The sequence below is a fragment of the Achroia grisella genome, unplaced genomic scaffold, assembly GCF_030625045.1.
Source record: "Achroia grisella isolate CSIRO2021 unplaced genomic scaffold, CSIRO_AGI_Agris_v1 utg540, whole genome shotgun sequence".
In the NCBI taxonomy this organism is placed as follows: Eukaryota; Metazoa; Arthropoda; class Insecta; order Lepidoptera; family Pyralidae; genus Achroia; species Achroia grisella.
This window is the reverse complement of record NW_026712925.1, coordinates 218,355-243,602: the sequence shown is the minus strand read 5'-3', so window position 1 is coordinate 243,602 and position 25,248 is coordinate 218,355. Positions and strand designations below refer to the sequence as shown.

Here is a 25,248-nt window from a genome sequence, read left to right as displayed (position 1 = left end):
GACGACTTTTTACAAAGTCTAGATGACCTATTTACAATAAGAATATTAATAATTCTTTTGTTAATGTTAATTATTTATGTAAATAACAAATATAGGTACTAGGTACTTGTTAATGCTATGATAGATTGTTTGAATTTAATAGGTCAGTTTCGACGAATATTTGGTGGACAAATCGTAATGAAGAATTGATTGGATAATAAAGCGAACGACTATAATCTGAAGTACCAAGAGTATGATATAAAAAAACTGTTATCTCTTTCTTAAATAATTGGAATTATAAAGAAGCTGACGACCCACTTGATAGTGAGTGGTGACCGTCGCCTAATTATTTTAAACGCGTCCGTGGTATTTATTATGAATACGTTGAATCCAGTAGACTAAGGTGTACTGTACCCTATAATTTCACTTCCTTATCTCACCCATCAACAGAAACACATTTCTAACGTAGTATATATAGCTGGTTTGCGGCTGAAATAGTTGAAAGTGATAAAAAAACGACTTTTTAACAACGTCTACTTTGATTAGTCTGTCTATGTACCTAAATAGCTCTGATCGAGATTTAATTAAAGTTTAAAATAATAAATTACATAAAGTAATACAATGAAATTTATAAATTCACCTCATTTTTTCAAATATTTCAATATTTATCAATATGCTTATAATAACTTATGTAGCTACAGGTGTATAGCAACAGCAGCAGGTTGAAGTACCTACCTGATTTATTTATTTTATTCATGTGAAGCGCGTTAAAACCACTGAATGCCTACGTGATCTAACAGCAACCCTATTATAATCCTCAGAGGGCACGTGTCGCCCTCGTCCTTGAGGACTACGTTCTATAGCTTTTAAAATACCTATATATTGTACGAAGATACTTATACCACAGAAAGAAAGAGACTCTTCGCCCTATAGCGACACGGAATGTTCCACACGCCCCGCCGTGCCCCTCGCCGACAACGCATGCGCGCATTTGACAGCCGAACCAAGCCTGCACGTCCTAATTTTCTTCAATAATATAACAACATTAAAAATCCGACACGAAATAAAAAGAAAACTCGTGAACGTGCAGTTGCCAACGTATTTATCGTTAAAGAGTACGCGCGAGGCGCAGCAATGCGCGCCGCGGAACTAGGTTGAGCCAGAATGGTGGCTAACATTGGCGTCATCAATCCTACTAATGGTAAACGTTGTAAACATAACTGCGACAATACTAAACACCAAGGATCTATCTTTAATCATATCGATTGTTGTACAGTGGAGGCCACAGCGTATATAAGTGCGGTAGCAGCATTCGCTGGAGTGGTTTTGGTGCTGTTGCTGTTCCTTGGCAGGCGATGGTGCTACTCCGCAGTATTTGGACGCAAGTGCTGCGATGACATCCTCGCGGTAAACGCGCGCGTTGCAGCTCCGACCAACCATTGTCTACCACTTGACAATGCTAAGTTTGGTTAGTAATGTAGTTGTAATATTCCACAATCTCATATTTAATGTCACTTTTATGGGGGCTAGCCCCCTTGCGTTCTGGGTATATAGTTTACTTGTACTTCACATAAACTAATTGAGATTTCAAATTTGATAACAATATTAAGTAGGTATATATTATATATATATATATATATATTGTATAGTCTGTCCGTACACTGAATCATAAATGCGACATTTGTAATGCTTCTATGATTATTTTGATAAAATGCAATAATGATATTAAAAATATGATGTCATTTTTAAAAAGCTTTTGTTAACCTACTACTAAATAAGGACTTACTTAAAAAAAGTACAAAGTTTACAATCACCCTGGCTAGACGGCTTATTATTCGTCGTTTCGAGTTTTCCTTCTCTTGCTGATAATGTATATCTACCATTTTTTTTCTGTAGTGGTCTCCTGATGATATCATCCAGGAATTTCCCCTAGTTGTCTTTTAAGTTATGAATTTTGGGGGTTAGACGAAGTATGAATACATGACTTCTATACCAGTGGCTGAATATTTTATAAGTATACTGCGTCACCATGTGAATTTACAAACATAAAAGAACATTCAAGGCCATAATTGTAATCTTTACATACAAGTATGTAGATACCTTTTATTGCGTGTTAGTAACATTTAGTGACTAGAATAGATACCTAGCACATACCTACTATTTTATTAATATGTTCGTAGCAATTATGTAGCTTCAAGGGCAGCCAACCAGCCAAGGCGACATAGCCGTGTGCTTATTATGTCCTTTAGCTATTATTCAGTCTGTACGTCTTTATAGAAGACTAAAAATTGTCTAGAAAAACTAATTATCTATAATTTTATATTTTGCTAGATAGTGTAGATAAAGCTTGGTCTTCACTAAATACACTGGGCATTACGTATTACCTATATCGATTGAATTGTCCGTACGTCTGTGTTATAGATGCTTTGTCGAAACCGATCCATTATCCCGAACGCATATTCACATTCGAGGCCTCCGACTCGGACGAGGAGCTGCGTTTGCGCATACAACAGGTGAGATGGCTAGAGACAAGTCAGATTGTTAAAAGTGCATGCCATTTAACTGTAGGCAATATTAACATTATTGATTCATTTAAATGAACGGGTAGGATAATATAATAATATCCTCGATGCTACACTACATTATGCACAAGAAACAAACTATTGAAAATTACTAATAATTTGGAAAAACCAAATTATTAGTAATTGTATTAGTAAAATATAAATACCAATTCAGTTTATATTAATAATAAATCGTTTAAGTGACCTCAATGTTTATAAGGGATTTTAATATACCAGGCAGCTCTTTTTTTCAATAGGAAATGCACGTTATAGTACATCAATTTTATTTTTATAATTAGTACTTAGAGAGATTTAATATGACCATATAAGTTATAGAATTAGAAAACATGCTACTGATTGCATGCTGCTTTGGTTTCATCAAATTCGGGCAGATCATTACTTTATGTTTTGGTATACGCAATTGTTTTGTGGAATGCATGACATGATAGCTAGTTATTTTTTTGTCTACATAGAATTTATATACATACGACTTAGGTAATAATAATAATTTCACCTATATATGTATATGTATAGTAATAAATATAATAATAATATTCTGACAATTGGTTTGTATACAGTTACAAGTTACAATTTATTTTAGTACAGAAAAGTAAAGGACCACAAGATAGATTACATGAATGTTTATAATGCAAATTATAAAGAATGTGGATTTAAAATAATTTAATTCCATGTTTATTTAATCAATCAAAATAATGAACAATTATAAATATATAAACTCTATGTAATTCGAAAATAGTGAAAGATTTTTATCCACATTCTAAACAATAGTAGAGTTGTAACTCTCCCACAAACATTTTTCAAACAATTTTCTTTGATACTGACGATTTTTATTCCCAAAATACACAACAAAACAAAAGAACGATAGTGTTGGTTTCAATGTTATAAAAACTTCAATACCTATAATACCCCGTATGCTCATCGCTATTATCCATTTGCCTGGTTATTATTGGTAGGCAATCACAAAGCTATAGGTAGCTAATTCATTCATACTATTATAAAAATATTTCCTCACAAATAATTTCCTGTTGAACACATCATCTCCGTTCCAGGATAAGGAAGAAGTTGTGGAATGTCATTACGAGGAGAAGAACGAAAATATAGCTCCGGCAAAGCTGGAGGTGGACCTGGTAGAAACAGCTCTCCGTGAGACAACGCTGAGGGAGACGAGGATCGACGACGTGATCCCTCAGCGGGCTGAATATATACACACATTAGAGGCGCAGAGTAGCGTGGACAGTGATGTTATAGTTCACAATGTAAATTTACAATGGGTTATCTTTTAAACTTATTTTATTATAGTTTTCAACCGATTATCCAAAATTGATTGGATTTTTTTAGATACGTTACGTATACGTGTTAAGTATCGCCAAGAAAATTTAACGGATTTTAATGATTCTATTGATATCAATGAAGGTTGCTTCCATGTGTAAAATTTACCATTTTGGTTGGGATCAGTTACACCTATGTTTTTTATATTTTTATAATTATAGGACAAAGTAAGTGTTCTTTTCGAAGTTATTCTGACTACAAACTTAATGATTATTTTGCTAAATGTTTCCAGGACACATCTCTTTTGTGTGGAGAAAGCAGCAGCTCTCAAGAACGTGGCTCTGTGGAACTTACACTTTTGTATGACGCACCGGTGCGTAGTATGACAGTCCACATACTGCAGGCGCGGTCGCTGCCTCAAAAAGCTGAAGGGCAGATTCTACAAAGCCAGGTTAGACGTAATATTTGCACAGCGCGAAAAAAATACGGGTTCATTTTTACATATTAATTTAGTATACAGTTTTTCAAAATGTAGATTGTGAATTTAGGAGATAGAAAATTGTACGTACACAAGTATGAAATAAGTTTATTAAGAAAAGATGTATCTCGCGTTGCGTATGGGAATCGACGCTTTTAATAAATGTTTTTCTCTGCCTTATTCTAAATTGTAAAAGAATAATTGAAATACTTCACCCATTGTTAGTAAAATGGTTTATTACCAACCATGTACCCATTCTTTTTACTTATTATTAAATATTTAACCATATAAAAAGAGTATGTGGGTAGTTAACTCGCCTCTAAACTTATGTAATATTATATTATCTATGGCAAAACTAAGCAGTAGGTAAGACGAGAATAATAAGCATCTAATTAACACGAATTCTACTTTTTCAATTTTCAGGTTCGAATCGTACTTCTCCCATTGAAAAAGCAAAAATTTAAGTCCAAAATACGAAATGGTGAAAATCCACAATACATGGAGAGTTTTGTTTTGCATAAAATTAATCCAGGTGAGTATTTGAAATAAATAGGAATTTGCGTTTATATAGCATAGCGTTTCGGATAGGTACACAGGAAATAGAATTAACTAGAAATAATCTGCAAGTAACTTAACCTATTTATTAATATACACCACTAAAAGGATCCCTCGTTTAAACTATTCTGCCAAATTAATTGAACTCAAATACAAACCGCCTCATTTAGACATTTGCAATTTAGTTTTTTTGTATAGTGGTTTCAGAAAAAAAAATTTACATATATTATTTATGTAACAGTAATAACTCTTAACTTTCCTCTAATGCATATTACATAGACTATGATTTAAATTAATTTATTGTATTCTTTAACAGAGGATGTGCATGGCCTTGGTTTGCGTATACGCATTTACGGTTGCGAACGCATGCGCAGACAAAGGCTGCTCGGTGAAGCGGCCGTCAGCTTTGCAACATTAAACTTCGAACTGGAGAACAGTTTGTGGCTACAGTTGATGCCACGACAACATCATCAGCCTGCTTTACAGGTAAAATTAGATCATCCTATGCATTTTCCACTTTTGTCATGGTCATTTGTGATAATATTAATTAAAAGTTGTTAATGCAAATTCACACCATCATCTCGTCAACACCCTGGTGTATACAAAATAATTGCACCTGCGGCATTTCCTACGTGGGATCAAACTGTATTGTGTTGAATACAACACAATTCGACCTAGAGGAGCTATGTAATTTTTTTATCTACATATATAACTATCTATATATACTTTATATTCCATATACAAATTTGCTGGCAATCTTGTCGTCTGATTTATTTGATTGGGTTATAATTTTTATGACATCGATTATAAATATAATATTGATTAATTAATCATACTAACACCCATGGAGCAATATTTTATATTAATTTAATTGTTTGTTTGTTTCTATTATCAGCTACCAAAATTGGATTCAAATCATACAATAACCGGTGTGCTCGCGAGTCCATCGTCGATAGTGACGGTGACGACGCCCAGCGCCGTCGGCCCAGGCACAGGCGAGGCATGCAGCCTCGCTAGATCTGACTCTGCCTCCTCGTGCTGCAGTGCTAGATCCACGCCGGAACTTCTACTGGGCCTGCAGTATAACTCCACAACTGGACATCTCTCTGTTGAGGTATTTCCTTATTTCACAAAAGTAATGTGATGTATTGTGGTCCTTCTTATAATGCTGTTTCTGTTCCTTGTGAGTAGCAAATTTTAAATATTTATGAAACTACCTAACTTTGTGAATTTATACAGCATTTTTATATTAACAATTTTATACTTTATAATACAAAAACAAATGTTAAATAATTTCACAGGTAAATTTTATAAAGAATAAATATCGATGAAACGTACCTCGAGTGTTCTCCTAAAATTTCATATGTGGAACGTTATTGATATTTAAATAATTGCCTGCTTTTAGTTTAGCAAGTTGATCTTAAGACTTTTATCCATCGCTAACTTGATTTAGCGTTCAAAATAGAAGGGCACACTTTTAAATTCACAGCTAGTAATAAATATTAAATCTTTTATATGTGTATTATGCAAATTTCTATTATAGATAGGTATCATACTATACTATGCTATGGCTGGCTCTACATATTATATTTGATAGACTATGGGAGCACAGAGATGTACAAGATGATGATGATCATGAATTTATTCAAAAGGTAATAAAAGGCACACACTTTCGAAAGTTGTCGCCCAACAAGGCGCCGGACACGTACGTGAAGCTGTGCCTCATCAGTTCACTGGGCATGGAGATGGGCCGGTGCAAGTCCACTACGAGGCGCGCTCAATCCAATCCACTCTATAAAGAAGTTTTTATATTCCAGGTGAAAACCGCAATTAAAATACCAAAAATATACGTGTTATCTACAAACAATTCAATTCTTTATTGAACTATTCCGTTTGCTTTTTTTAAATACAAGTAGGTACTTTTAGCGCTTGAAGCAGACGTAGATTTTAACAGCTAATGCGTTACTAAATGATGGTTATATATTTTTTTTTTTAAAGACTGACCGACAATTTTGACTTTGTGATCGTCATCTACAATCGCAAAACAACAATAATCATTTTGATATCATCTAGAGATCAAGGTCTTCAAAACATTAATCCCCACCATTCTACAACTCACCTATAATTTGAGAACGTCAAATAATTATTCATTTCTCACACGACGAGGGTCCCTACCGCCTTCTACCTTGGAAGACGGTTGAGCTCCAGATAGGAGGTTTTCATACAGCCGATTGTAAATGTGCAAACGACATAGATCTGATAAATATTATGTTTAAATATTTAATTGACATCACAAAATTCAAGCATAGTTCTTTGTTACTTAATATAATAATAGATCACTAACTGTTGTGCGTTACCGTCAGGTGGCGTTATTCCAGTTGAGTGAAGTTACTCTAATGGTTTCTGTGTGGTGGCGACGCAGCGTAAAACGCAATGAAATGGTCGGGTGGTTCTCGTTGGGTCACAGCTCCTCCGGCCGCGAGGAAGAGCGCCACTGGCAAGAGCTTTGTGAGCGCCAAGGAGAACAGGTATCATTTGACAGAAAACTATTTGTATTTGTCTGCATAGGTAGCCTCATCTCTGCCGCTGAGGAAGTTATGGTACAGTTCAAACTGACATGACATGAAAAGTACGTCAGCCATCCTGTGTATTTTATCCGATATTGTTTAGAAGACGATGCGACGGTTACCACTATTTGTGGCGGATAGTTTAAGTTTCACCTTGTTTAATATATTGTAAAAAAGTACATTTAAAAAATAACAATTGAACAGGTATGTCAAAATACAGTACAGTTTAAATTCTCCTTCCGACGGTCCACCTGATGGTAAGTGGAAACCATCGCCTTTACATAACAAAACCACGGACATTAAGTCATTACACGTTGCCCATAGTACAACTTTGTAGACAGTAAAAACTGTTATTGCTATTGTAACTGTCATTGGTGTATGTCAGGTTCAACGCTGGCACGTTCTTCTGGACTCCTGACGGTCAGTAACTTAGCGCATGGATGTTGCGCTCGCTTGAATTTCTACCTGGCACCCTGGCCGCACCACTTGGTGCTTTTACGCGGTGACTCCGTCGCGCGTTGCCAAATTCAGCCAGCCTTCAACACTCAAGTGGAGACGCCGATCCATAGTCACAGACTCGACTGCGTCTGCTTGCGTGTGTATCAATGTTTTTGGCCACAAGTACCTACCTACATGATAAATTCTAAGGAACTACATATTAAAAAACGTCTTTTTTAATACAACACAATTGCCATTGACCAAAAAAGTCATTTGTGAGATGATGTAAGAGAGTTTATATTATATTATAATATTGTTATTCGACTTTGGTGTGCGTTGCTTTGATGGTTTTAGCACTGGCACCTGCTTTATCGGATCCATATAAATATATAACTACGTGTATTAATAGCTACATTTATATTTAAACACATGTTTAATACAGACTCCTACATCATATAATATAGATATTGCTTACAGGTTTTATTTTATTAATATTTTTTTGGCATTGTGATATACCTCTTTAATAAAGAAGGGTGAAACAGAGCACACATTCTGACTGATTGAAAGTATGAAAAAAATACAAGATCTATAATTTCTGTTTTATTAAAATTGTAATTCTATTTAATGATAGGTATATTAAATTTAAAAATGTATATTATAATAGAAGTTTTACCGGAATTGTATTTATGTATTTAAATATTCTTATTTCTTAAATTTATAATTTAATAAGTAGATGCTTGACGTTGTACTTTATTTTAATTTTGTCTAATTAACATTTGGATGTTGTAGTAGTAAGTATTTATAATGATGGAGAAGACTTGGAGCGCACAATACAATGTGAGATTAATAAAATTACGATTATATAAGACTACATATATATATCTATATATTGGATATTGATATTTAGTACGTAATATATACAAATTCAAATTATATGCTTATTCTGTTTTTCACGGAAACTGATATTAATTATATAAGATATAGCACACATGTTTATAATTATATACATAATAAAAATAGCACAAATTATATACTAGATACTAATAGATTAAAGGTAGTTCATACATCCTGGTGTCAAGAATATCTGGGTCATCATTATTGTATATTAAAGGCATCTTCGTGTGGCTTCTATATAACATATTATTACCAACTACAAATATATATGTAAAGATTAACATGTACCTATATTTAATTTGATTCAGTGAAACTGGTACTTGCAGTTTAGTTTAATATACATATTTTATCCCATCATAATATTTATATAGGTATTAAATGAAATGGATGCTTATTTATGGTACAAAGTACCTCTTTTTTTGTATTTCTAAGATAAATATTATTATTAATTTTGTTGATATCATTGTTAATAAATATATGAATTGTAGTGGTTTAATGTTATTATTTTTTGTGAATAGATGTAAAATTATTGTTAATAGAGATATTATATTTGCGTGTACTGCTACTGCTAATGACTTGATATTTTTATAATTAATTAATAATTTCTTCATATTTGTGAAATTGTAAAATTCATAGATATGATCTATTAAATGTCTTTTGTTATAGGCTATTAAATGTGTTATGTATATTCTAGATGTGTTAATGCTAAAATCATAACATACCTGTTATGTGAAATTCTAATAATTTCGACGTTGATCAAACTTAAATAATTATATATATTTAGTTAAGTATTTTAGATCTATAATTATAGCGTATGTTGTCGACATTGCTTGAGTTTATATTTTTTATAAAAAAAAACATGATTTCTTATGTAGGTAAACAAAAGAATTATTGATTCAGCTTGCTATATAAATAGATATATGTATAGGCGTGTATCTGCTTACGTATCTGTGAGGAAATATCAATCTATTTATTAATTATAAATAAGTTGTTTCTTTGCTCAATTAAAATAAAAGTTCTTTCCTTATGAATATCAATTATTAACGATAGAATTCAGTAATTTATTTTATATAGAAAATAAAAGATTGTCTGTTTCTGTTTCTAGTAGGGTTGGATGAATAAGATAACTAAATAATAAATTAAATTAATAGTGAGATTACCAGTACCTAACTTTTAATAGAATATCGTTGCCCTTATAGCTATCAAAAATACAGCTACACAAAAAGTACACAATTAATTTGTCAGTTTAGTAGCTAGAAGTGGAGAGACTGAGATATTGTCAATAGTAGCTAATTATTAATGTTTATAAAGTTCACAGAATATACGTATATATATATAGCAACTTTTCTTCGATTTGGATACTAAGTTCGGTCACCCTTAACAATTTTACCTACATTAGGACACAATTAAGAATGGTAGTTTAAAAATGTTTGAAATTGTAATGACAACTACTAGACTACTAGATGTCAATAAATAAATAAATGAAGTGTTTACGTAGATCGGTGACGACTCTACTAGGTAGGTACGGTGGGAGCGGACGCTTGAGTAGGCCTTAATACCTACTCATTTCTAGTGTGAAGTATAAATGGTAAAATGTCACAAATTTATATTCAAAGATACTACTCTAAAAAAGTAGGTGTGTGAAACCGATATTCCTTGAAAATTAAATTATTACATACATTAAATTTTTCTTCAAAATGAACTTTCTTTATCTTACAAAATTTTCTTATCGTCATTCCCCACAATATCACTTTCTCTGTAATATATTACACCACCTGCGTCGTTTGTGTTTCTTGCAGCATGGTAGGCATAGTAGGCTCTCATATATAAAATATTAATATGAAAATATTTGTTAAAATCATATAATCTCACTCGACCTTTTTGGTTGTTTACCGTCTAAATTTTAGTCCAGTATAAGCTTAATCGTTTACAATTTCAAAGATTCTTTATACCGTTTGTAAAATATTACTATTTCCATAAATAAAATAGGTGCTGTCTGATAGTGAACAATTATTTCTTTTATAATACTGTATATTTTTATAATACAATACTTTATCAATAATTCTGTGAATGATATCAACTTGATGCCAAATTAGTACCTGTGAATATTGTAATGTGTATGTAAAGAAAGGCTAATGTTTGATTATGTATAATTGATCACTACAAAAGCATTTTCTTCATACACACTATAGAAATATATTTTGATCAAATTTAATAGTATGTACAGTAAAAACTCTACGTCACTGAGATTCCACTTTAGGTTATTATAGGTATACGGACCATTAGCAAGGTCCAAGTTAGTACATCTATTCATTACAATAGATTTTTTAGTTAAATATTAAAATTTTTTCATATACATATTCTAATCTAATGTACTCTGTTACTTCAAATATCTCTGACACTTTATATACCTAATTACATGATAACTCTTTTTCTCTGATAATTTTTAATTTAAGCCAAATAACTTATAATGTAATATAGACATGCAAGTAAAAATGCCACATCAGTTATTACTAAAAATGATTACTTGTAAAATATACCAATCTATAGCATTTTTCTTGTATTCAATCATGATTTAAGTACTTATATCTTACTAACGTTGTACTCGTGTTTCTATTCGATTTATATTACTACACGCTGCTTAGCGTGTTAACTAATAACTATGTCTGTTAATCTATTCAATAGATTTAAAACTTTTGTCTAATACGAATACAATATTATTATGTTATGTATTTTACATTGCCAGTACCTACCAATACATATTATAAAACATTCTTAATAAAACCACTTTATACATTTTTCCTACATAATGTTTTAATTTAACTTATTTACACAATATATCCTTTAAACTACCTAAATATCTAATTATATAAGCAATTTGCGTTACAAAGAACTGTGAATTGGAATAAATAAAAATTTATATAAAAAAAATTTTGAGTAGTAAAAACTAAAAGCACAGTTTTCAAAAATATTGTAAAAATACATAATATTGGGCAGGTGTTATGTAAAGTCTACTAGATATATAGAATCCAGTTTTCACCGATGCATTGCTATAAGTCTGACTATAAGGAGTATAGGCTTCATTTTACAGTAGAATATTATCTTACTCCGTACTAAGCAAAAGTATCAAATATGTTCTAAACTTTGTTCCTACCCTCTTATTTAATATTATTTGTATAAAACTAACACTAGCTACCTATATAATCATTTCTAGCATGCATTATATTTAAACAAAGCCTAATTAATTATTAATATGTTCATTCGCGTGACAATTGAACACAAGCATATAAAATATACCATTTAATATTAATTTTAACCCACTACAATTATCATGATTCTAGTTCATTATTACTACAGTGGAATATACACCTAGTTACTGTATAGCTAATACAATATCCTCTCGTGAACGACCTGTTGTTGGAAAATAATAAAATATGAAAGGAAATTTCAAAGATTTATTCCGTAAATTCTGTTTGGAAGGCTCATTTGTGGGACTAAAATATTTTTATATATATCCAGATTTTGTGTCAAGGTTGGTAGCCAATTTATATGTTTTATTATAGTCAAATTTTATGATCACTTCACCCATAGAATTCGTATAGGTACCTACTAAATCTTGGAGATTTCAACTACCTAAGTTCTAATAATTGTTTACAGTTGGAAATGTATTTAAAAAAGTTAAGTTATGAAACTTAAATATTAGCACTAAACATATTCGTAGGGAAACTCTCTCAGACCTTGAGTAGTTACTCTTACTCTTTAATAATTACCTATTTTAATAATTTGAAAGTGTAATTTATCTTACTAATACTGTAAACGCGAAAGTTTATCGAGTATAGATGGATGTTTGTTGATGTCCTTCACGCAAAAACTATTAAACGAATTTTAAGGAACCTTTACAACACATCGTTATACATATATAACTATAGTTTATACATCAGAATAATATTTAGGCTATAAATTACACGCGGGAAACCGCGGACACAGCTAGTTATATACACATGGATTATCTTAATCTGTTATCCTTTATTACTCTGTAATTTATGATTGTAGTACAATAAAGAGTTAATAAATAAATCTCTTCTGTATACCCAGATGTTTCTGGATGTTAAACACTGTGCTGACCTTGGGTCTATCGTATCTACTCGTCTACCTGCTGTATCACCGTTTCAATGAGATGCCTACAAGGATAACCATAGAGAATCAATACGAGATGATGGATGACATGCCTTACCCGTCTATTACGATCTGTTCACCAAATCAGATGACCATCAGTTCTATGACACATTTTAACAAGACACTTGTGTATGTTTCTTACATAGTTATAAAGTATATATTGTGGTAATACCTAGGTGTATCTTCGTAGTATACACATAGGTACTACCAAAGAGTGAAATAATAGGTGTAGTGGTTTGCAGTTTCCTCCATCCCTCACACTCTTATAACAAAATCCTCTCTCACTCTTAATATACCTAATATTCGTAGGTATCCTATTGAATACAAACCGATCTAGCTCGACTCTACAGATAGATAGAATGAATGAAAATATGTTTATATGATAAACTGTCCCACTTTAAATAACGTTAAGTTATACAATTTTCAAAGGATTCTAATATGACTTGTTTTTTAAATAATACCTTATATATAAAATTCTCGTGTCACAGTTTTCGTTCCCATACTCCTCCGAAACCGACTTGGCTTGACCGATTCTCATGAAATTTTGTGAGCATATTGAGTACGTCTGATAATCGGCCAACATCTATTTTTCATCCCCTAAATGTTAGGGGTAGTCCACCCGTAAAGTTTTGTTTTATTTTAAGGCAAAACAACGTTTGCCCGGACGGCTAGTGTATAATAAAATATACCTACTTAGTGTTTCCTTCCAGTTTTACTATAAATGTTTTTGTTTAAAGTATTTTAAAAAATTATATTCATTTATAAAAAATATTACATTAATTGCGACAATCGTAAGACAGAAGCATAAATGCTGTCTATTTAAAAAAATCATCAAAGTCAACACTTGTTAGCAGTCGGCGAAGATATTAACTTCAAAGAACACTTAGTTAAATTGACCTCTTTCTTGTCATGTATAGATTTATTTAATTAGCTACTACATTGTAGGCCTAATATCCATTGAAAAAATAACGGATCTTTTGTCACTTTCTACTCTCTAAAATGATTACTCTTTTCGTTATTTTATATATAAAACCGTTTCAGAGATGGTAACGTAACATTTGATTTAGAACATATTCTGCCGCAACTATTGGGATTTTATGCACCTTTACAATTATGGGACGTCCCTGGACTAGAACAGCTGCAGACTGTTATCAACCTTAACAGATACACAGTGAGTTAATCGAGCAATATTTCTTCTTAACAGTAACAGTAAACATGCTGATGGCTCTACTGATAGAAATCTGGAAGCCGTCAGTTATGGAGAGCCATAATGTCGTCGTGTGACGTCCTTAGTACGTCTCATTTGTTGTTACCTCTGTCTACTCTGGTGTTGTAATATTACTGCTATATCTCAACCTTAATCCAGGACATAACAAAGCAAGGACATGATACTGCAAAATATAGACCTAATATGAATTACATATTCTATAATCGACTATAAATGAGAAATACCTTTGTTAGTAGCATAATCGGTTATACCAGAACAAAAACGCTAGCGCCGGTAGGCGCGCTAGGTAACTGATCTGGACGGTTGAGTTAAAAATTCAAAACTGACGCTAATGTGATAATAATGTTATGTAGAAATTGTTAATATTTTGATTTATGGTGCATGTAGGTACAAGTACAATATAGCTACCAAGGCTACAAAGTCCAATTATTCTTTACATTTTTTTTATCTAACTGAAATAGCAAAAAGCTATATAATGGCCCATGTCATGGTAAGTGGCATTCATCGCATATAAGTAATGAAGAAAGTCGAATGATCATGGATGGACATTGTAGACCCTTCATGCATTACCACTTCTAGAGAACTAATGCTCATACGAAACAGTCTCCTTGGTGGCTGATATAGGTGAGACAAAGGTATCCACGTAGAGAATTTTGTACAAAGACTATCTATGTAATAATTGTTTTCGGTAACCTTTGATAATCGTACGTTGTACCATCGCCTATTACAGGTAACTGAAGTAATTAACTCAATGCCACAACGCTGTGATCGATTTTTAAAAATGTGCATATTAGATAGGAAGTTGTATCCTCAGTGTGAAGAACTATTCAGGCCAATCCTCACGATGTACGGACATTGCTGTATCTTCAATAATATATACTACTTCAAGAATCAATTAAGGTAAATTATAAAGTGTATTGCTAGTTCATCATAAAAGAACCAATGATTACGACTAGATAGTTCAAATCAGACTTGAAAGGAGGATTGTCTATTGCCATGCCAGCATTGGTTTAGTAAGTATGTGGTTTTTGTTCGACCTTTCTTTTACACCTTTCTGTTTTCACTTTGTTTCTTTAGTCGCCTCTACGACATCTGGGAATGAATCAGAATGAATTGCCATTTTATAGGTATTCTTACTCAATACGGGAAAAATATTGGTAAAAACTTAATTTGCATTTAAAATAAAATTGTCATTGTGTTGATAATGAAAAATATATATTTAAAATTTGTTCAGTTCGAAAATTAGTTCCGGATATATCTCCTTTCGGCTACTTAAACCTAAATATTTCTACATGCTATTATTGAGACACACAATAAGATTATTCTGATCGCTCTATATTTTCAGGAATGAAAAGGACAATAATATCTACAGGTGGAAAGTGAAATCGTTCGGCGTAATGGAGGCACTGACGGTGGTCGTTGACTACGAGCCTGAAGACGCACTGGATGGCACCATACTCAACGCGGGTTCAATACGGGTCTTTATTTATATGCAATCAAATCAACATCTATTTTTCAGAGAAAGGTGTGTCTGTCTGTTTGTTAGTTACCATTACAGTTTGCACGACAAAACATGAATCAATCGTAAAATCGAATAATCGTTACTTATATCTAAAAAAACAACAAAATAAGTCAGCTATTATACATAAATATAAGATTCTAATACACAGACACATCAGATATAGAAAACAAAAAATAGAGCTTTAAATCTAAACTCTAATAAATGAAAGTAATAAATCATGTATAATTAAGCTGAATAAAAACTTGTGACTGTTGGTTTTACATATTAAGCCTTCCATAAGAGGTTTCAAGCCCGAGGCAAAGGAGCTCGACCCCGATTCCCCAACCTCACGCCCTTACAGGAGGATGCAGAACACTCGAGTCAGTCGATATCCATTGTTGATTAGACTTATTTGAATATATAAATTCATACATATATTTTACAGTAAAACCATTCATTAATAATAAACATAGAGCTTCGATATTGTAGTGCTGTACCTACTACATGTGACTTTTTGTTTTTATTCCTACTTTATGCAAATATCTTTATCAATTCAATTGAAACCGCTTTGTTATTATTTATATATCTATATTAATATTATTTACAGAACAGTAAAACAAAGCAATATTTTGCAGAGATACCTAATGCCAAAAATATTTTATATATATACTATATAAATAAATAGACCCTAAATACTGTTACTCCAAATGGGATAGACAGAGGCATTATTAATTTTCAACATCATGGTGAACACAAAACTTGGTGACACCCATATTTCGCCTGGTATATTTGAATGCTTACATTTGCTATGCTCTAAAAAAAGCGGATTAATTTTTATCGATTCCATTAATAAATAATATAACTTGTACAGTTAATGTTCAACGACATGAACGAGTTTCCAGCTGAAGAAGAAACAAAATTAGTGCATCCATATACAGAGTCGTTCCACGTAATCCAAGCTGCTTATACGTACTGTTCTGAGGATGTTCGCAATTTACCATTTACGAGGTAGGAACCAATAGTGTACATAGATAAATTGATTATTTCGGCAACTTGAACTGAAGACACATCGACTACTTTTTTAAATGGAATATCATGATGAGTTAGGAATTTCATAAGAGGCCAATCTTTTAGAAGGAGCAGTATATGTTTGAAATTCTAATTATATATTTATGTATTTATAATGGCAAACAAGCTGACTGCCCACTTGACTATAAGCGGCAACCGTCGCCTATATACATTGGAGTGTCTGTTTGTAATATTGAAATAACAGTTTTTTACTACATGCCTATGCCTATAAAAAAAAAGTATTTCTATTCCTATGAATAGAAATACGTCTTTTTTTTTCTGAAACTTCCCAATAGTTTCAGAAGTGGGATCAACAAGATCTATATTGGATTCTTGCCACGCCTACAAATGCAAGTAACATTTTTTTTTTTTTTTTCTTTCTCCATAAGAAAAGAAATGGTTTGATGCATGTATATGCACCAAAATAAAATTTTTACAATTTTTGTCTGTCTGTCTGTCTGTTTATTCCGGCTAATCTCTGAAATGGCTGGACCGATTTTTACGTGACTTTTTTTTGGCAGGTAGCTGATGTAATAAGGAGTAACTTAGGCTACTCTTATTTTAGAAAAATAAAGTTAAAGTCCACGCGGACGAAGTCGCGGGAATAGCAAGTTTCATATAAATTTCATAGACTTGAATAGATACTGTAACGACTAAAGTTAATACTTATTAAATTTCTAATCGACCCTCGTAAGGATTTAGACATACCTACATTGTATTCCTAGATAAAATATATCTCTAAATACTTAGAGGGTCGATGAAAAAACACCGCAATATGGTCTTTTCAAATGATAAAAGGAAAATATATCGTATAATAGTATTTTGAAAAATTCTTGTAATGGTAGTAATTTTATTTTGTGTAAATTGATGTTGAGTGCGGAAGTCTGATCACTGCTACTGGGAGCGTTACGGTATTCGGCAAGTAAACTGCGACAATAGAAGTTTTGTTATATAGTTTTATATTTCGAATAAAAAAAAAATGCATCAATCCATTGGGCGTAGTAACGAACGTCCAATCTTAGTGCTGGTACACTTTGAATATGCTTATATTTTAAACAGACTTATGGTATATTCAAAATATTGACTGGTATATTGTATCTTTTGCTAGCGTCAATATATATTTTAAACATTTATATCTTATCTGCGAGGTTATATATAAAATACAAAATTTAACGCAAATATTTATGACACCTACTGAGATGAATAATAGCTCTCCAGTGAATTAATTGGGATAGAAAGTATCGATCTATTGTTTATTTCTCTAAACTACGATTATCTACCGTAGCACGGTTTCTTAAATCAAATTGTAACATATTCTTGTCCTCTAAAAAAATTTAGTATTATGATACTTGCAGTCGTAAATGTTACTTCAACGACGAGCATCACCTGCCATTTTTTGGTGATTATCATAATTCCGACTGCGACCTTTTATGTTACGTGAAAGCAGTGGAAGCCGCCTGCAACTGCATAACTATCAGCTAATACTATGTGCCCGCGCTATATTCTGACCTATTTTACCGTACAAAAAAAAAATATATTTGCAATATCTCTTGCCCTATTTGAGGATATATTATAGATGATCCCCGGCAGGCCTGTAACTTTACAAGTATCTCTTGCATAATGGAAACAAAACGTGAGTAGGTATATATATATATATTGTTTTTCTGTTATTATTTGTTTTTCATTTCTTATCAATGCGTTCTTGGATAATTTGAAATATAATTTTTATTTTTTGACATAATGTAATTATTGACTTAGTAACATTCTTTTTTTATCTTACTAGCTGACCAGGCGTCCCGAATAGCAGAATAAATATTCAAAAAATTAAAGAATCGACTGTTAGGCGTAACGAAATTCGCCGGATCAGCTAGTATAAAATAAAGATGTGATTAATTTTGTAATTTTTAGATTTGTTATATTGTAATCTAAGTGGCAATTTGCTATCTATACATATCTATATATATTATACAACAATTCAAAATTATTATATTACTTACATATCTCTGATGATAAAGCTGTGATAGAGTTTACTTATAATCATAATATAATTAGTATTCTGTTATATATGTTTATTTAACAGTTCACATCTACGAATCGCTTACAACAAAGTTGTTCTTTTGAATGTTTATGAACTTACCAATTAAATGACACACTCATGAGATAATATAAACGAAATATATAGCAACTGCGATTGTCCGAGAGATTGTGACTCTCGCCGCTACACCACTGAAATGACAGTAGGCAACCTGAAAGCTCTTCCGTACTTAGTAACAAATGCATTGTAAGTAAATATGTATAAGGTATATATGTACCTAACAATATAATTTTAATAATGTCTAGTATATAAGTTCATTAGTTAGGTGTTGCTTTTAGCATGGTTACATTTAGACTAACTTTCCCCTATCAAAATATACATGTATTTGGTACTTAGGTACATGAGTACCCCTGGCGCGTCCCTCAAATCAAATCATCATTAACGTAATTTTTTTTGTACTAATACCTATTTATATTTTTCCCTGCCGTCCAGTTCAGTATACATATTCAATTGGGACTGGGAAGAAACTTAACTGAATTTCTATTTTTTTTTTGAAGCCAGTTTACATTATGTACTTATGTAGGTGTCAATGTCTAACATTAAGTGAAAATTCCGTGCACGTTCGTCATTCAAGTAATTGTTTAGCCTGACACACGGCGCATGATGATTCTTCTTCAGGCTACGGGCAATACAAGTAATTTATGAATCTTAATGCGATGGGCTAATTTGTAGAAACCAACGTGAAAAGATAGATATTTTTCAGTTTAATATTTTATGTTTTTTTAACCCTCTCCTACCCATCCCCCTTCTTTCGGCCCGCAGTCCGCCTCTCGCCTCCTAACCTAATGAAACTGATATACTGAACACTTACTGCTTTTGTAATAACAAATTAAATCAAATATATTATTAAATATTACTACTCGATAATACGGAACAACATGGAGGAATGGGATTGTTAGATGATATCCACGTGGTTCCCATAAGTTCATAAAGTTCCTGATAAATTTATCACGGTGGACTAACTGATCTGATCTCATGCTCATCATTGTCAGCCTTCACTGGTGGCCCACCAGCGTAAACCGTTAGCACAACATGGGTACACCATTCCATTATCAATAAAAAAAACGGAATAATATTATCCTCCACAGACAATCCTCTTATGCAGATACCCTATACATTAATTAGTACTCTTTTTCTCTTGCAGTTCCGGTGTAACGTTCAACAGAAGTTCCGCCATTATGCATTTCTACTTTCCAAGTCCGGTATATGTAAAACAGAAGCAGGAGACTGTGATGTCACTTATTAGCTTAGCTTGTAAGTAAATTTATGGATCTGATCGGATCTGCTTTTTATAACATTTACTTTATAAAATTAATAAGCATATTATTACATAATACTGTTGTACTCTGTGCTTAGCAGAATATTGTTACTTCGCAAAACAGAAATTAAAGTCATTGTAGGAACATTTCCAATTAAAATAATTATGTATATTGTTTTAATTTCTACTATCGGCCTATTTTCCATCAACTATTAGAAAATAGGTAACGATAACAGAAATTATTATTTTGACGGCAATTTTTAGTGTGAGTTTGATAATGATTCCACCATAAATGGAACAATTTCTGAGTATAAATACCTAATTTTTAATTTTGTTCGTTAGATCGGAACATTCAAAACTTTTCATATTAATGTTTTAATATTGTAATTGCATTATTTTCAGCAAACCTGGGAGGTGTGTTTGGTTTGTGCCTGGGTTCGAGTGCTATAAGCGTTTTAGAAATATTGTTCTACTCATATAAAGCAATAAATAACTATATTTCAAGAACGAAAGAAATACGCAGAGGTTTACAAACGCAATTGGAAGTATTTGACTATAATTCCTAAACAACCAATAATTTATATACATATATCATGCCTGTCATATAAAATATTGTAGTATAATGATTTTAGCCCTGCACCGTCAAATGTTTGTATGCAGAAAACAAAATTTCCGTTTGTAGTTTTCCTCTACTACTTTTACCTATTCAGTACAGTGGTTCTGCAGCTTGCTACTAATACAGTACTACGTTCAATCTTAGTACACCTACGGTACAACAAAGTTTGTCACGTAAACATATATTACTTGTATAGTGAAAACTACTAGAGGGACACACAAAATAAAACCCAGTTATGAGGTGTATGTAACAAATTTATATTTTCTGATTTACATATATATTTCACTATATATGGCGATAAATTTCAATAATTTTATCAAATATATTGCTTTGCTAATTTTCTTGAAAAAATACAAAAGTATTCTACGATTGCGTTAAGAAAAATCTTCTAGAAAAAATTACATCTCTCTTATTAATCTAGATGTTCATATTATGCATAATATTTCGAATGCGTACTAAGTAAATATAAAAATTGTCGTTTGCACAAACATGGACATTGACGTGACAACTCGTGCTATTGCACCAATCCTTTCGAGTGATGATTATTTCACTATACTAAATAAATACTCTCAGAATTCGTCCTATACAATAATACTTCAAAGTAAATGAAAAGCTAAACAAACCTACAATAACGAAATAAAATGAATTTTTGGCTTAGATTTTAATTACATCTACAATAAAGCATATAACTTAATAATTTGGTCTAAGTTATGAATATTATAATTAAAATGTTAAGTATCCTTATACTAATTATTGCCTTAAACTATTTTACTTTAAATTCCAGTGGTCTCTATAAACACGACCGGCCGACTCATGCCTATATGCGAAAAAATTGTATCTAAAATACAAGGATATAATTAAACTATCATTATCTAATATCGATGATTTTGGACGCTCTACTCTATTCAGTGACTCGATTATCTATTATAATAGACTAATTCAATCTCATCATTGGTATAAATTATTATAAATATGAGCATTTTGAACAGTAATTAGGTAAATATAATATATAACATTGATTATCGAGGTGTACCATATAGCAATAGTATTTTAACCTTATGAAAATGAATTTTTATTTAAATTAATAAAATATTATCCACTAAAATAATACAGCCATTTCAAACTTACTATAACATTTATATTGCTTCTTACTTTTAAAATTTAGCTGGCTCTCGCGAATTAGACTTCAAGTGCAATCGATTTTTAGGTATCGGTCACCATGCACACAGATTAAAAAAACAGTGCTATACAATATGTAATAAGGGAAACGCTGCCGATAACTGCATATATTATATAGAACTTAAATCATACTATGTGAAATTGAAAGTATTGAAACTGTTAAGAATTATAGAGAACAAATAGCGTAAGAACATTTACTGTGCGGCATAATGCCCACAGTTGTGTAGAAAATTTTCTAACATGCTGTGTCGTCATTTTACGAGCTATTACAAAAAAAAACAGTTTCGGCAGCGTTACCTTACACCGAGAATAAACTAAACTGGCGACAATTCATCGATATTCGAAATGTATAATGTTAACAAATGGCATGAGTGAATTAAGCAACCATACCGCCACTCTAGCGGAGTCAATACAAAATCACTGGACGTATCACATAAATCGCTTATCGGTAAAATATTACATACCAGTACGTAATCCAATGGAACGGTAATACGTTACACCAACATTGAGCTAACTTACATTCAATATATTATTCTTTATGTAATATTGCTGTTAATTTATGGTTAACTAATTATATCATACTCGTAACTGTATTCCTGAGAGTAGACGTAGACAATGGCACTATGTTTATTATGACAAGAAACACCGAGGATCATAGTTTATGTGCCAGTTTCACAGTTCCCGTAAGAGATACTTTTACATTACAACTAACGCACCATCTAGTCTAGCCTCGCTAGAATTTAAGCACAACACGAAAATAAATTCCTGAAATGCTTAAAATAAAACTCTGTTTTATTTTTACACATCACAATTATTATTTATGAGGCGAATACAATTTTTATAAAAAATATTTTCGATTAGATAGTAAGGACAGCTTATAAATTGACTTCAGTAGGCTGGCAGCCCTAGGTCGACGCTAAATATTACAATATAAATACAAAGCACATAGTGAGCAAGTAAGTTTCTTATTGTAAACGTTCCTCAATAAATAAATATAGCCGATCGCCTAAGAAAAGGCTGAATACAGAATAGAAAGATAGGGACTATAAAAGAAGTCAAGAGAAACTTCGGCTCGACCGACACAGTACATCGAATAAATAAGTAATCCATGGTATTTGAAGTACAAAACTCAGTTATACCACAGAACACTACATATACAAAGAGTTAACTCAATCTGGAAAGTGTACAAAATTCATATAATTTTTATTAGATCTTTCCAAAATGAGCACTAGCTGAAAAACTTTTACTCTGTATATATGTAATACAGTGTGGTTACACGAACTAGGTTCGATAAGGCCGGCGCGCGTCTGACGCTGACGCCGGCCAACAACCTGCGCAAGGCACGCATTAACTTACTACATAGAATCTTCACGAAGCGCCTTCCCACTGCTCTAGCGGCTCGTGTCTTTGGGCGTTTCATACTATATGCTAATTGATCCACGGAGCGAATCGCCTGTGGGTATATGAATCCATTCAGATATCGATAGGTATCGCTAACGTATCTGTTTTAGAAACGCTGATTTATATTGCTATATGCTTTTTTACGTCATAATTTGACAGAATTAAAAATAACTGTAAAAAGTACATTTTATTTATGTACACAATATTCTAACTAATACTAATAGTAATAAAATTAAATATAACACTAATCCAGCCGATTCGCAGCGCGATCCGAGCGGTCCTAATGCAAAACTACCAAAGACACGTTACGCTGGCGTTCGAACTCACACTGCGACGTCATAGTCTAGGAGCGAGGATTCGAAGTCGAACAGCAGGGAGGCGGCGTCGAGGTAGTCTCAGAGGCTGACGAGGCTGGTGTGTGCGTCGGGCGAGGAGACATCGGGCGCGGCTCGCTGCTGCTGCCCACACGGGTGCGGGTGCGGGTGTACCGGCGTCAGGCCTGTGCCACCCTCCATCAAGCTGTCGAAATTGAACGGGATCCCGTTGCTGGGGGTGGTGATCTCGATGCCGGCCACTGTGTTATTGTTGCCCAACGCTTTCACTTTGTGTGGCTGAAATATGTATACAAATAAATAAATAACCATTCACATATGATACAGCGCCATCTAGTCTTAAAAGTAATGCTTGAAATATGACTACTGGACAATATTTAAAAAGATATTGTAAATATTCATAACCACAAATATTTGTAAGGTACGAGTATCGAATTTGCGACAGTCTAAAAGTGAGGCAGCACTGAAGTAGTAAAATACAAATAAATTTTAGTAGACGATTGAAGATACATTCAACCATACTTGACCCTGATACAATAGGAACCGCCATATGACTGATACCAAATTAAAAATAAGTTTATACTCCAGTAAAAAGACTTTATCAACAAAAAAAATATGACAAGATTATTAACATACCTGTGAAGAATTCGAATGTATGGGCACGTGTAAGAAGCTGGGCCTGGTCGGGCGTGTATTCGCGGGGGGAGTGTCCAGGGTATCTTGCGTCCCACTCGTCACCACGGCTGGATTCGCCGCCGACAGCATTATTCTGCATTTACGGAACATCCATTAGGAACAATCGAGAAGTTTGAGAAAATAAATATATTGAAACTATATCTATTACACAATTACACATTATGACTTCAAATATATTTTCCACGTATACGTAATTTACTATTCTTAGATGTCATTAGATATTGAGTACTATCCAGTGGACGAAAAGTGTATAAAGTATTGTACGTTTCTTTCTATATACATATTGGTTAACTAATAATATTCTCTGACAGTAGATTTATATACCATATAAGAACATACATAACAAAATTTTTACATTTACACAAAATGAACAAAAACTTACTTTTGGTCTGGGATCAGCGATGGGAACATGACATTATCTGACAAGTCAACCGCGGGCTCCATTGTTTCCACTTTAACGCGGACGCCATCTTCTGGGATTTCAGGGTAAAAGTGGTTGTCGTGGAAAGGTTTGACATCCGGTGGACTGATAGGTCTCTTTTTCAAACGACACGATGGAAGGTGCTTGTTTAGGATAATTTGAAGATTTTGGCGGTCAGCGTCTAGTTTGCGAATTTCGTCTTGAAGCGCCTGTTTCTTTTCTTCTAGTTTATCAGTTTCTTCCTGGAGTTCGTTGGTGTGGTCAAGTCTTCGTTTGCGACAGCGGGCGGCGGCCATTTTGTTACGTTCCCGGCGAATTTTCCTACGCTCTTCTTCTTCGGGGGAGAGATCTTGCGGAGCCTTTGTTGGTCTTCTGCCGCCCATGTTTCGTCGCTTCGGCGCTGGTAAGCCGGGGCTGCTGCTACTGTCGCCGCTGGCGGAGAGCGGGCCCGGCGACACATGCAGCGTCGTCGTCGGGCCCGAATCACAGTACCCCACCGAATTCAGGATGCCTGT

The 25,248-nt window shown here is 32.9% G+C and overlaps 3 protein-coding genes across 5 annotated transcripts in view; 2 read left to right on the top strand and 1 right to left on the bottom strand.

Moving 5' to 3' along the window:
• Window positions 1–989: 989 nt before the first annotated feature.
• LOC131847609 (synaptotagmin-16) lies at window positions 990–11,510 on the top strand. The gene is made up of 11 exons (XM_059197210.1): window positions 990–1,180; window positions 1,256–1,447; window positions 2,401–2,492; window positions 3,611–3,817; window positions 4,123–4,281; window positions 4,732–4,840; window positions 5,180–5,349; window positions 5,759–5,977; window positions 6,516–6,680; window positions 7,227–7,391; window positions 7,816–11,510. Exons 1-11 carry the CDS (start codon window positions 1,144–1,146, stop codon window positions 7,846–7,848), a joined length of 1,548 nt encoding a protein of 515 aa, XP_059053193.1. The 5' UTR covers window positions 990–1,143; the 3' UTR covers window positions 7,849–11,510.
• Window positions 11,511–12,196: 686 nt separating this feature from the next.
• On the top strand, window positions 12,197–20,654 carry LOC131847743 (sodium channel protein Nach-like). The gene is given in 12 exon segments (XM_059197390.1): window positions 12,197–12,294; window positions 12,858–13,067; window positions 13,980–14,109; window positions 14,897–15,066; window positions 15,512–15,644; window positions 16,539–16,675; window positions 18,091–18,254; window positions 18,312–18,368; window positions 18,816–18,843; window positions 18,918–19,016; window positions 19,975–20,084; window positions 20,491–20,654. Coding segments are annotated over 12 exon segments (1,500 nt in total).
• Window positions 20,655–20,937: 283 nt separating this feature from the next.
• Window positions 20,938–25,248, bottom strand: part of LOC131847642 (transcription factor kayak) — a 40,028-nt gene continuing 35,717 nt past the window's right edge. For all 3 annotated transcript variants that reach the window (XM_059197260.1, XM_059197261.1, XM_059197262.1), the window contains exons 3-5: window positions 24,695–25,244; window positions 24,253–24,385; window positions 20,938–23,895 (exon numbers count right to left, since the gene is read on the bottom strand). In XM_059197260.1, the coding sequence (XP_059053243.1) occupies window positions 23,680–23,895; window positions 24,253–24,385; window positions 24,695–25,244 (899 nt within the window). In that variant the 3' untranslated portion in view covers window positions 20,938–23,679. The remainder of the gene's footprint in view (window positions 23,896–24,252; window positions 24,386–24,694; window positions 25,245–25,248) is intronic.

Coding starts and splice junctions, on each gene's coding strand:
- LOC131847609 (XM_059197210.1), top strand. CDS start 1,144: ATGGTGGCTAACATTGGCGTCATCAATCCTACTAATG. Junction 5,978..6,515: donor CTGGACATCTCTCTGTTGAG/GTATTTCCTTAT, acceptor TTTATTCAAAAG/GTAATAAAAGGCACACACTT. Junction 7,392..7,815: donor GTGAGCGCCAAGGAGAACAG/GTATCATTTGAC, acceptor GGTGTATGTCAG/GTTCAACGCTGGCACGTTCT.